This window comes from Triticum urartu, chromosome 4, assembly GCF_003073215.2.
Source record: "Triticum urartu cultivar G1812 chromosome 4, Tu2.1, whole genome shotgun sequence".
Classification (NCBI taxonomy): Eukaryota; Viridiplantae; Streptophyta; class Magnoliopsida; order Poales; family Poaceae; genus Triticum; species Triticum urartu.
Window position 1 is genome coordinate 34782023 of NC_053025.1, and position 11695 is coordinate 34793717.

Below are 11695 nucleotides of genomic sequence, written 5' to 3' on the forward strand. Positions count from 1 at the left end.
CGTCCGGTTGGTGATGATTTCTTTTTTCTAGCTGGCGAGGACAAAGTGTTTTTTTTTGTTGAACTGAGGTGAGGGCAGTGCTGGCACGGGGCCCGGTGGGAGGTCAGCATCGCCGCCCGCCCCCCTGCCGTGGGCGTACCGGCGACCACCAGTCGGTCCACGAGGATGTGCCGCTCATTCGTGGCCTAGCCTGACGGCTCAGGTGGTTCGGCGCGAGCCTGACGCAACTCTTGATTTCCATGCTGCAAGTCAATGGCTGGCTGCGTCGTTGACATCAGCTCGCAATAGGGGAGCAATTTCACTATTTTACTAGCACCTTCAAACAGATATGCAACTAAAAGTGCTAACTAAAATTCAATCAGGCGACAAGACTGGCATCTTAAAGTCAGTTTTTTCATAGGCAAAAATTCATGTACATCGCTAGAAAAAAGAAGCTAAACAAGCATATAACCTTTTTTTTACCTACCACTGTCTACAGGTATAGAATATTATCGCATGCATTGTCCACGACATTCACTGCAACATGCACTTCTACTATAGAATCTATCTTGTTGCATCCTATGCACACCAGTCCAAGAGATTATCATAATGTACATACACATAATAATATCAAACATAAACAGCAGATGTCATAACTCGAAGCACTCCCGAGATCCCCAGCTCTTCTTGGTCCACAAACAAAAGCTTTCAAGTAACACCAGTAGAAGAGTGATGCAAAATCCAGTGTGCCCATGGCAGCTCATAACAAGGCGCCTTGCAGCATCCCCACGCCAGCTTCAAAACTGCCTTGTGGCTCCTTTGGGTAGCAGATGAAGCTGGAAACCTCCAAGGTTTCCCACAAAGAACACATAGCTACCAGTGCCACACATTTCCGATCCCCGCAAATGAGGGGAGGAATCGGAAAAGATAAATGAAGTATCCAGGTCCCCGGCCACAAATGAACATGTATGTATGGTTACAGTTACAGATCTAAGTTATACAGTACAAATCATACATCAGTTCAACTTTCAGTTGTAACAGAGAAAAGCATTGCGCGAGCTCAGCTGTGCCGCGACTTCTTCAGATGACGATATGTTTCCAGCTTCCATGAGCTGTGCCGCCACTTCTTCAGATGAGGATATATGTTTGTGAGTTCCAATCAACTCCCAGCCCATCTCCTCTTGCGAGCTGGCCGCTCAGGCTTCACTTCAACGTCAGCAGCAGGCGATTCATTCTGGGAAGTCTGCACTTCAGAATCAACCTTTTTGTTCTGGGGTACCTCCTTCTCGCCAGGCATGGGAAGTTTGAATCGTTCGCTTCTTCTCTTGAGCCTCTCAACCGTGTCTAGATGTCGGTCACGCTCTTCAGCCGTCATCTCAGAGGCTTGCCCATTATCACCACTGTTCTTCATGTCCGAACTGACAACTATAGCAGGAACATCAGATTTACCTGACGCATCAGCAGTGGGGGGTTGAACATCAGCTTCGATGGAAGGAAATGCATGTGTGGTCTCATTATCAATAGTACTATAGTCAATCTCTTTGTGGCTTGTCCATCGCTCCAGCTTAGACCGACCCCTTCTTGAATCATCGGTATTCTCATCATCTGAGATGGCTTCTTCTTCCCCTTGTTTCACAAATGAATCATGTTGTTGAGGATTCTTGCTCGTTTTGGATGATGTAGCATGATCCCTACCATTTTGTTGCTCCCTCCCTCCTTTCGCCTCAACCTATACAAAGTTTTGTTTGCATTTGGGTTGAGGAGGGTGAATATTCCAAAGAGTTAAAACAAAATCTAAAGACATAAGCCCACCAAGCAGTAAATTCCCACAAAAAAATCATATGCTTATTCATATACCGGTGCGTGCTCTTCATTTTTCAACTAGCAGCAAGTTTTCTTTGCAAGAGAACTATACTCTTTGTTATTCAACAGAGACCAAAATGTTGCAGATGAGTAAACACATAAATCAGTTCACCCCATGAATGAAATCTAGCTAATTCTTAAACATGGACAGCATGCATTAAAAACCAGAGGTGCACTCAGAAACCAGAGCCACTAGTGTGCCACCAGCCGACCAGAAGAATGTTCTATAAAGAATTCCAGTGTGCATAAATACGTCTGATAATTATCCATGCAAATCATGAAGCGATCCAAAATCATTAAGAAGGCCGACACCAGTTGAATTTTATGTTAAGTTTCTAGTGCCTGATTGTAACACTCAATGCGCATGCAAATTTTCTGCCCAGACAAGAAAGATCTAAATGCCTCACAACTCACAAGCAATAAACAGGTACATCCTTTACAGTGGGCGGAGGATGAGGAAAGGAACCAGCACACATGTTTTATAATTGGCCTAGTATGCAGAAGAGAAAAGGCTACATTTTACCAAAAGAATAGTAGATGTCTTCAATGCTCCATGCGTACCGGGAGAGGGTAGAGACTGTGGATTGGCAACTGATTATTCAGTAGTATTGTTCATTTCTAGACAGCATCGTGCAAGGGTAAGGCCGTCTAGAAATACCCTTCCAAATCTACATGGTTCTGGTCTTACTCCCAAGCTAAAGATATTCCACACTCGCCCGGTCACACTTGTGCACTAGATAACTACCCTATTTCTATGCAGCAACTGCCCCCCTTCGTTGATATCTGACATCCCCACAATTTTGGTTTATCAAGGTAACGTAACACTCGAGCGATAGCTCTTGGTAGTTAGTATCCCCCACCTTGCCCTACAACAGCCGTAGGCCAAGCAATAGACCATGTGCCCCCCTAGTAGCCACTCAACAACATTCTATGACCGCCCACTACAGACTAGGTGATGATCGTCTGTCTTGTCCAGTGACCAACCACTGTCATACTTGATGGTCACCACCACGAATGGTGAATATCGCCGCAGTGTACAATTGAATCAAACTGGTGTTTATGTATAATATAATAAAGGATTTTTGTTTGCAGGGTAACATAGTTGAATGCTTAATGAGAATTTCTTAGGAAAAATGCATGCAAGGTGCAGAAAATGCAAAAACACGCGCCAGTCAACTGTTTTGCTGTATTGTGTTTTGGCTTGTAACTTCGCCATGTGACAATCTGCCTTGACGTCCCCAAGAGAAAATTCTATCATGTATCTAACTATATACTACTCCCTCTGTTCCAAATTACTCGTCGCAAAAATGAATGTATCTAGAACTAAAATACATCTAGATACATCCATACCTGCGACAAGTAATTCGGAACGGAGGGAGTAGTTGTTTTGCTAACCTAATTGTAGTAGCAAACACTAGTAAACCCTCGTGTCGATCTACTCTTCAACTGCAGAGCCACACAATTCTGCCGTGAGGTCACTTGCTCAACCTCAACTTCTGATATTCTTCTTGGCAATGACAAACAGCATATGTTCCAGTTTTCCTCAGACCAATTCATCACTTCCTTTGGGTGTGTAACTAACTAACCATGCTAATTGATCATTTTGGATGCCTCTGTTAACAGGCTGATTACGTATATTTTTTAACACTGCAACAGGGAATTCAACCGTGTTCCTCGATGCCACATCGTTGTTGAGCATATTACATCACAGTAAGGCTGATTATGTATAGGAATTAGGAAAGAATATGCACCATACTTAATTGTGACTTAATTTGGTTTAAATAATAGTGTGGTTTATTTGGAACCATTGCGGCGAACTGTGTGGGCACTCAAACAGTAACATAAAAACACAGCAACAAATCTGACCATACTCAACTTGTCAAATTTACAAATAAGAAAAACGGCACTTGGATATCATATTACGATTAGGCTTTGGCAGAAAAATAAAACAATCAGCAAAGAATTATGAAAACAAATTCACTGACTGGCCCAGAAAACATAAAGGTAAATGGTTGTCACCAATTATGCAACACAACTTTGCTTGGAATAAGGACCATGTAATATTTAAGTAAAAGCCCTTCTTTTAAAAACAAAGTACAAACCCTATGTGCATATTAAGTATACATCCTATCATAAATTCATGATTATTGCAATATCTTTTGTAACACAATAAGGTATAAGATCTGCAAAACTTTAAAAACACAACACTAATCTGTTTCAAGTCAGATGTCTCAAACACACATCACCACCTCGTGATTAGTCAATCGCCTGAATTTCTAATGCCTATGTCTTTCGAAAGTTACTTTCAACAAGAATTTCATACCTTCCCACTACGAAAGCTTTCATGGTCTTCCCGTCTTCTCTTGCTAGATCTGTGAAGATCTTGCTCATTTGGCACAGAGCCTCTGCCCTTTCTTGTGCTCTCCCTCGGCTTATCCCTACTAGCCTGGCGAGCATCAGAACTGCTAGATACACGATTATTGTCATGAATCTTGTTTATTTTATCTTGTCTGGAGTTCCTTTCATTGTTATTTGGATTGTCATCACGTGGACGCACATCAGCTCGCCCTTTATTCTGCGTGCTGTTTTCTTCTGCACCTTGACCTCTCCTCCCAGGCTCATTTTGTTTGTTGCGCTCTAGGGTTTCTTTGCTCAACAATGCAGATCTTGATTCATCCTTCTTCCTACCACCACCGACAATTTTGTCATCCATAACCCGTCCACCCCGACCAGTTCCTCTGCCTTCTTCTCTCTGAAGGAGCAGTGTGCTTTCATGCTTAGGCCTCTGCCTGTCGTCCTTTTCTCTCTGTCGCAAGTTGTCCTCTTTATTCTTCACAATACTACGATCATCAGCCTTCTCCCGCATCCTAACACCATCGTCTCTTCTTTTCTGATCAATTCCATCATCCCGTTCTCTCTTCCTTCTGTTTGGATCATCCCTTCCTCTATAACCGTGGACTGCATCTTCATTCTCAGGTTTCATTCTCCTGGTGTTCTCTTCATCTTTCTTTCTCTTGATATGAGAATCATCTAAACTTTCACGACTATTCAAAACCATATCACCACGCTCTCTTTGTCTAGAGCCCCTCCAGTCACCATCATCCAGCAATTTCCTTGGATGAGGATCTTCATCCCTGTCATTCCTATCAATAGGTCTCAACTTATTTCTATGTCTTGCACCAACTTCAGCATTGTAGTTGAGTCTCAAATCTTCCTCCTTGCCTCTTCTGTTGTGCATGCTGTCTTCTCTCCTCTGCAAAATTTCAGTCTCTCTTACCCTATCAAAACTTTTACCGCGTATGTCCCGATCTCTGTTCCCGTAAGGATGGTGGATATCATCCCTACCTCTAGAAGCCAAATGTGTCCTTTCTATTTCAGGTTTGACATCTCGAGCAGACACGTCCTTTCGACGGGGATCGCGTTCTTCTCCATCATGATGCCTTCTCACATCATTTACACGCCTGGACCGCCTATCTTGCAGAACTTCTTCACCAGATTCAAGGCGTTTCTGAAGATCTTTGCTGCTACCAGACCTCACTCCTCTACTGTTTTCACTATTCAGTGTCTTCAAATCGACTTGATCACTACTATTAATGAGTCCAGGGGGCTGCTCAACCTTAGAAATGATCTTCTGCCTTTTACTAGAATGATCCTCATTATCATCCTCATTTGTATCGCTAGCCATGTGAGGTTCTGAGATAGCATCATCAGCATCCACTTCAGCACTATCAACCAAAGCAAGCCTATCATCATTATCAGCAAATTGATCTTCTGTGCTCAGCTTGTCTGTCGTTTCATCAGCAACAGTAGGTGACCGTTTTAAGCCATCCTTAGTTTCTGAGTCATCAACAGGTTTGCTATCTCTCGGGGTATCACGGCGTCTCTTTGAGGATGTTGTTTTGCGAGGTACTTCATTGGAGCTTTCAGCTTCTCGGCTAGGGTTTACACCCTGAGAGCGTCCTTTCAACCTTTTAAAGAACAATTTGAGGGCAAGCATCAGAGATACAACTTCGACAAAAACAAAGAGCTGAAGGACGTAAAACCAAAAAATACAAGAAATATGGGAAGCATATGCTAGAGAAAATGGAACAATGACATCATCCAAAGATCTCCAGAATCCACATCCTGGCATTAACCTTGCAATCGGGCAAGAGACTAATGAAATACTGGAGGGCTTGGATATTGAAACACAATACATACTACCACATCATGGAATGACAATCCATCAGTTAAATGTAACCGTGCATGTGAATGACAATCCATCAGTTACGTGTAACAGTGCATGTGAATAGTGGTAGAAGGGGTATCACTGTGGCATGAATTGCTGGCCACTTGGCTCCTTAAGTGAGAGCACCTTGGCCATGATCTGGTCTATTTAAGATGGAATGTGCAATGGCCTTTGCCTTCAAGAAACTAGACTCATATAAACTAAACTTGGCTCCTTCACTGAGAACATCTTGGCTATGATCTGGTCTAGTGAAGGTGGAATGTGCAATGGCCTGGCCTTCAAGAAACTAGACTCACTGTAATACCTCACTTCACTATGATCTTTCGAACAGGACTACTACTTAAAGGCTAAAAAGACCACCGCAACTGGCTCACTCTAATCCGGAAGTAACATTCATGTGATCACACCAATAAAGACTAGAACTCAGTTTGCGGTTGTTGAACTGCTATGTGCTGAATTATCTATAATGTGATGCAGAAAATTAGTTCTGAGAAAACGAGATTATCAAAATCAACCGTAATGCAAACTGCAGCACGCATAATTTAGCCAGGATTAACAAGTTTGGTTTTGTAGATACTGCATACCTTACTCCACGAGAAGGAGAGCCCCTTATTTTGTAGTTCGGCGGGGAACGGCCCTGAACATCTGATGTGAGCATATCACCTTCAGATGAGACAGGCAACCTTCTGGTATGTTCTGCCTTTCCCAAAGAGGAATTATAAGAAGAATTGTTCGTCTTCTCTGGTGTATAGACCTCGCTCTCCTCAACACCGTTGCTTTTTTTACCTCCTTGAGAATCCTTCTCAGACTGATCCACTGAACTATCAGCAACTATTGGATCATCTGCCGGAGGCTCACATACAATCTGAAACCCAAGACAATGCTTAGAATTGAAAAGCTACTAGTGAGACAACTTAAATATATGCCAAAGCAGGATCACAGCTTACCTCTATAACAGAATCTGATTCACGGTTTCGACCTGGACGTGTATCAGCAGACGGAAAACGTTCTCCATAACCAGTTTCAACTTGTATAGGTCTGCCCGTCATCTGGAGAGGGAAAAAAGATGCTCTTAGTAGTTTGACTGAACAGTGAACGGTAACACCAAACAAATAAAAGAACAAAAAAACACCTACAATTTTTTGATAGTTTTGCATGATGACGAACACAGTTTTCTTGACTTACAATGAGGAACTAATTTCTTAGTAGTAGTTTAATAAAATAAAGATAACTCAAAACTACAGAATGGTAACCAAATGTCACATGATAACTGAAAAGATGCACATGGTTGTGTGTCGAAAACTGTTTTGTAGCACATGTACAAGTTTACAACAGAATGTGAGAGTGCATAAGTAAACAAGGACAGCTAAACATGGCACTCCCTCCGTTTTTGTATACAAGGCCTTTATCACATTTTTAAGATAACAAGAAAACAAAGCCAACTAATAATGGTAGATTAATTGTGTGGAAAACCTCTCGTGTTCCGGGCTAATTAAACATGTTGCATGTGGTGCCACTTTCTCTATGGCTGCATGCAACATTTGCATAAATAAGCACCATCATGCTAGGCAAAAATCTAATTGATTCTTCTCAGGAAGAGATAATGGCCTTGTATAGAAGCAAATTGTATTTTTGATAGTGGCCTTTGTATATAAAAAAGGAGTGTGTATGAAAGATTATGAAAAATGTGAACCAAATACATGTACACGAGACATCGTGGGGGTTACCACTGCAGGTCGGTTGCTTGTAGGAACTCTCCCTTGGGCACTGAAATCTGTATGTCCATTATCTACTTTATTCCGATTATCAGCAGAAACGTCATGATGGCCAGCCGCAGCAGCTAGCTCCGGTGGCAAATCTGGATCATAGTCCTGAATGAGACCAATTAAATACTGTTAACAGGCACAAAAGTACATAGCTTGCATTGGATCAAGCAAATGAGGTTACAAGGAACCTGTTCTGAGCGCCCACTCTCGTACACCCGGTATTCTAGATTGCATTGTGGACTCCAATCGTGATTGATCCTGGTGAAAAATATATCAGTACTTTACAGAAGGACAAAATAGAAGGAGGGGGGGGGGGGGGGGGGGGGGGCTATATTGCCACCAAATGTTAAACAAGGACTGACCAGTTGCTTGCAGTAGTCTTTCCATTTCTCCTCATCAAGCCCAAAGTTAAAGAAGTCTGAAATTTCAGCACCAGGGTATTTCCATGGCTTCTCCTCAAATGTGGTGTCGATGTCAATATCAAAAATTATCCTGGGACAAATAAATTATGTTGAGAAGAGGGCATATAATGAGCATAAATAGAATAGTTGTCCAGATGTAACTGAAATAACAACGGGAAGCACACAAATAATTCCTTGATTCCAACCTAGAACTCAATCCCCAGCCCCTCATACAAAAAAAAGGTAACAAATAGTGGTATATGGTTCTTGACTCTGCGCGCTTGAGTTGAGAATGCTAGATGTATTCTATGCGTTGAGTTAAATTCACGCAAAATTGGCATTTGCCAGAGCATGCAACAATAATAACCCTAATGCACACTCACAACTGCAACAGATAAACAGAGTTTGCAGCAAGCGAAGCATAAAATGACCTACAGGTCTTATCATGTCTACCAGTTAACTTACTTGTGAGGAGGAAGTGTGAAATCTAGTCCGCCACCAAAACCACGACCAGCACCACCCCATGGAGTCATTCCATAGCCTGAATGAAAACCTTTATTCATGCCCCTACCAGCACCAGGCCGCCAGTCTCCTCTTCCTCGACCAGAAAAAGGTCCAGGGGGTCCAGGTGGACGGAATTGGCCAGGAGCACTAGGAGCCCCACCGGTTGGAGCGCCAGGTCGTACATACTGCAAGAGGGAGAACAAAGATTATAAAAATAATCAAAGAGAAAGTTTAAAAAGTAAAAAAGGTGAATGAGAACACTCATTTCCCAACCAACAACTTTCCAAGTACTTAACATCATCGCTTTGCCAGCAGTTAAGCCATGAGAACAGATGATGAATATATATGCAAAACATCATGTAGTTCGTGAAATGAACTTGAACTGTGCTTGATTTAATATTCAATTGGGGTTTACATGCTATCCAGTATTGCCATTCTTTGAAAATGGTTTAGGAAAGTGTCATGTAGCAGAAGAACATATTTGATCCCACTACAGGTATTGCTTGATAACCAATTATTATATTAAAGATAATAGCATATGTACTGATGCATAGAATTTATCATTAACTTGCAAGAGATCTGATCTCACATCCCCAGGGTGTGAGTACGTAATTTGACTATGCTAGAGCTGACCACTTAGTTATATCCAGGCAGATATTAATAGAACAAAATTCCACACTGACAAAATGTGCCGATACATTTAGGATCGAACAGTTACAACTGCACCTAAATCATTCAAGTCTTCTTTGATCATACAGGGTCCAACCACAGTCAGATGGCCATTAGTCCTAAGAGTCCCAGTGCGGGATTGTTAAACACTCTCCTGCTAGAGGTAGAGTCAATATTTGTGTTCGCGGCAAGGAACAGGAAAACGCCTGTCAGCAGCTGTTTGCCAATTTCCCCATAGTTCTGTTGTTGAGTTTAGCACAGAGAAATAGCTAGAACTATCAGACCTACAGTTAGGGAGAATGTGACTTGAGCGCATACAGCCGACGAATACTGTAACTTGAGTGCGTATAGCCAGAACAATGAAATATTTTGGACACAGCCTGAAGATTGGGCTTTGACAAGCAAGCTTATGTACATCATAGTGCCTGCTCTTGGAGCTGGGTCAACTAATGTGTGCCTTATCTCTTACTGGACAAAAGTGATATTGCCAGCTTCGAGCACCTGCCGACCTTGTCACTATCTCCTATCATGAAATAACCGGCATGTTCCTCGAAATGGCTGACTTCATCCGCATCACACCAGCATCTGAAATGAAGTTACTGACTTGAAATTCAGTGACCAGTCTGTATCGATGCCACCATCTTGTTAACTACTTCACTAACTAAACAAAGAATTATAACCCCACGGGGATTAAACATTCAGAAGGCTCTTGAAGTTGCTATACGGAAGCATGAAAAAGTAAATGCAAAATCATTGTATTTCCCTTTGTTCCCTTTATATGTTATATAAATTGCATTTACAGTATACATTGTCGGACAGTAAGCAGGAATGCAAAAGAATCTAAGGAAGAAACTAAACTTTATCAGGAATTTACACAGTACAACGTAAAGCATAGCGAGTTGCAACCGGGGTTTACGCCGTCTCCCTCTTTGGGGGTGGGCCGAGCGCATCGAACATCGAACGGCTTCTTGGCCCGAATAACTGACCTTGAACATGGAATGGTGCTGCGGGTGGAACCCCGGGCCGCCGCCACTGTACCCGATCCTCCCGCCAGGCATGGGGCCCGTCTTCCCAGGCTCACCGCCCTCTTTTCTCTCTCCCTCGGGCCCAGCCGCTGTCCCGTCCTCCACCCACTCCTGCTCCTCCATGCCGGGGATGTGAGGTCCATCGGCGACGATGAGGAGGTCTTCCCCGTCCTCGTCGTCGCCTTCGTCCTCCCCGAGCCGCCGGCGTCCGTCCGTCTCGTTGAGCACGATCTGGAGGTCGTCCTCGCTGTCGCTATCCCACTCGTCGCTCCCGGCCGCACCACCGGCCGCCGCCGAGGACGAGAGCCCCGGGATGGCCGCCCCGGGGTCGTCCGCGCCGACCCCCATGAGCGGATCGGGATCCTCCGCGGCGGGGGGCGGCGGCTTCGCATCGACCTCGCGCTTCACGGCGGGGGGCGCGCCGCCATCGTCGTCCTCGTCGACCCAGTCGGTGGTGGGGTCGACCCCGGCGAGGGGGTCGCCCCCTCCGAGCAGCCAGTCGTCGTCGTCGTCGTCCTCGGCGCCCGCCGCCGCCGCGGCCGACGCGGGAGCTGGCGCGGAATTAGGGTTTGGGGCCGGGGCGGCGGGCGGCGGGGTTTCGGCGGGCGGCGGCGGCCTGGGGGGCTCGGACGTCGGGAGGACGATGTCCGTGTAGAGGTCGCCGAACTCGTCGTCGTCCTCCATGGCGACGGCGAGATCGGGCGGGGGAGGCCGGAGGCGGCGGGCGATGGGGGTGAGGGTCGGGGGAGAGTCGCCAAGTTCGTTTTGGAGCTCTGCCTATTAGGAGAAGGGCTCTCGGTTTTAGGGGTTCCTTGCTTATACTGACAAAAATAACTGTGAGATTTTTTTCCGAACGATTTGAAGATTGCTCACCACGCTTGCCGTGCGGTAAAATTAACTCAGAGATATTCTGATATCTCGGATCAGGATATGTAACATGCACATCAAGTGCTCACGGATTTACAGTACCATATTGTGTACGGGTTTTCAACTTGCAAGAGTTGATGTCTAGCCCTATTTTATTCAACCAAATGAATTATAAAAAAAATTAAAAAAAATAAGCGGTTCATTTGGTTGGACTAGATAGGGCCACTGGCTACCCTAAACAATACACATTTGCACCCCTGGTTAAGCATAGAGAAAAGGATGTACAATTAACGCAAAAAAAATTATATTTTCTATGAGACGCCTCCAAATGATATCCACCATAGAAACACACTCAAACTTCCGTTTGCAATACTCAAGTCGCAATCCTTGCAT

The 11695-nt window shown here is 44.2% G+C and overlaps 1 protein-coding gene across 1 annotated transcript; it reads right to left on the reverse strand.

Annotated features, from left to right (window-relative positions):
* Positions 1-529: 529 nt before the first annotated feature.
* On the reverse strand, positions 530-11228 carry LOC125550484 (FIP1[V]-like protein). The gene is given in 10 exon segments (XM_048713491.1): positions 530-1708; positions 4166-5810; positions 6655-6935; positions 7018-7119; positions 7798-7941; positions 8025-8054; positions 8056-8094; positions 8199-8328; positions 8703-8926; positions 10397-11228. Coding segments are annotated over 10 exon segments (3888 nt in total). The 5' UTR covers positions 11120-11228; the 3' UTR covers positions 530-1138.
* Positions 11229-11695: the final 467 nt, after the last annotated feature.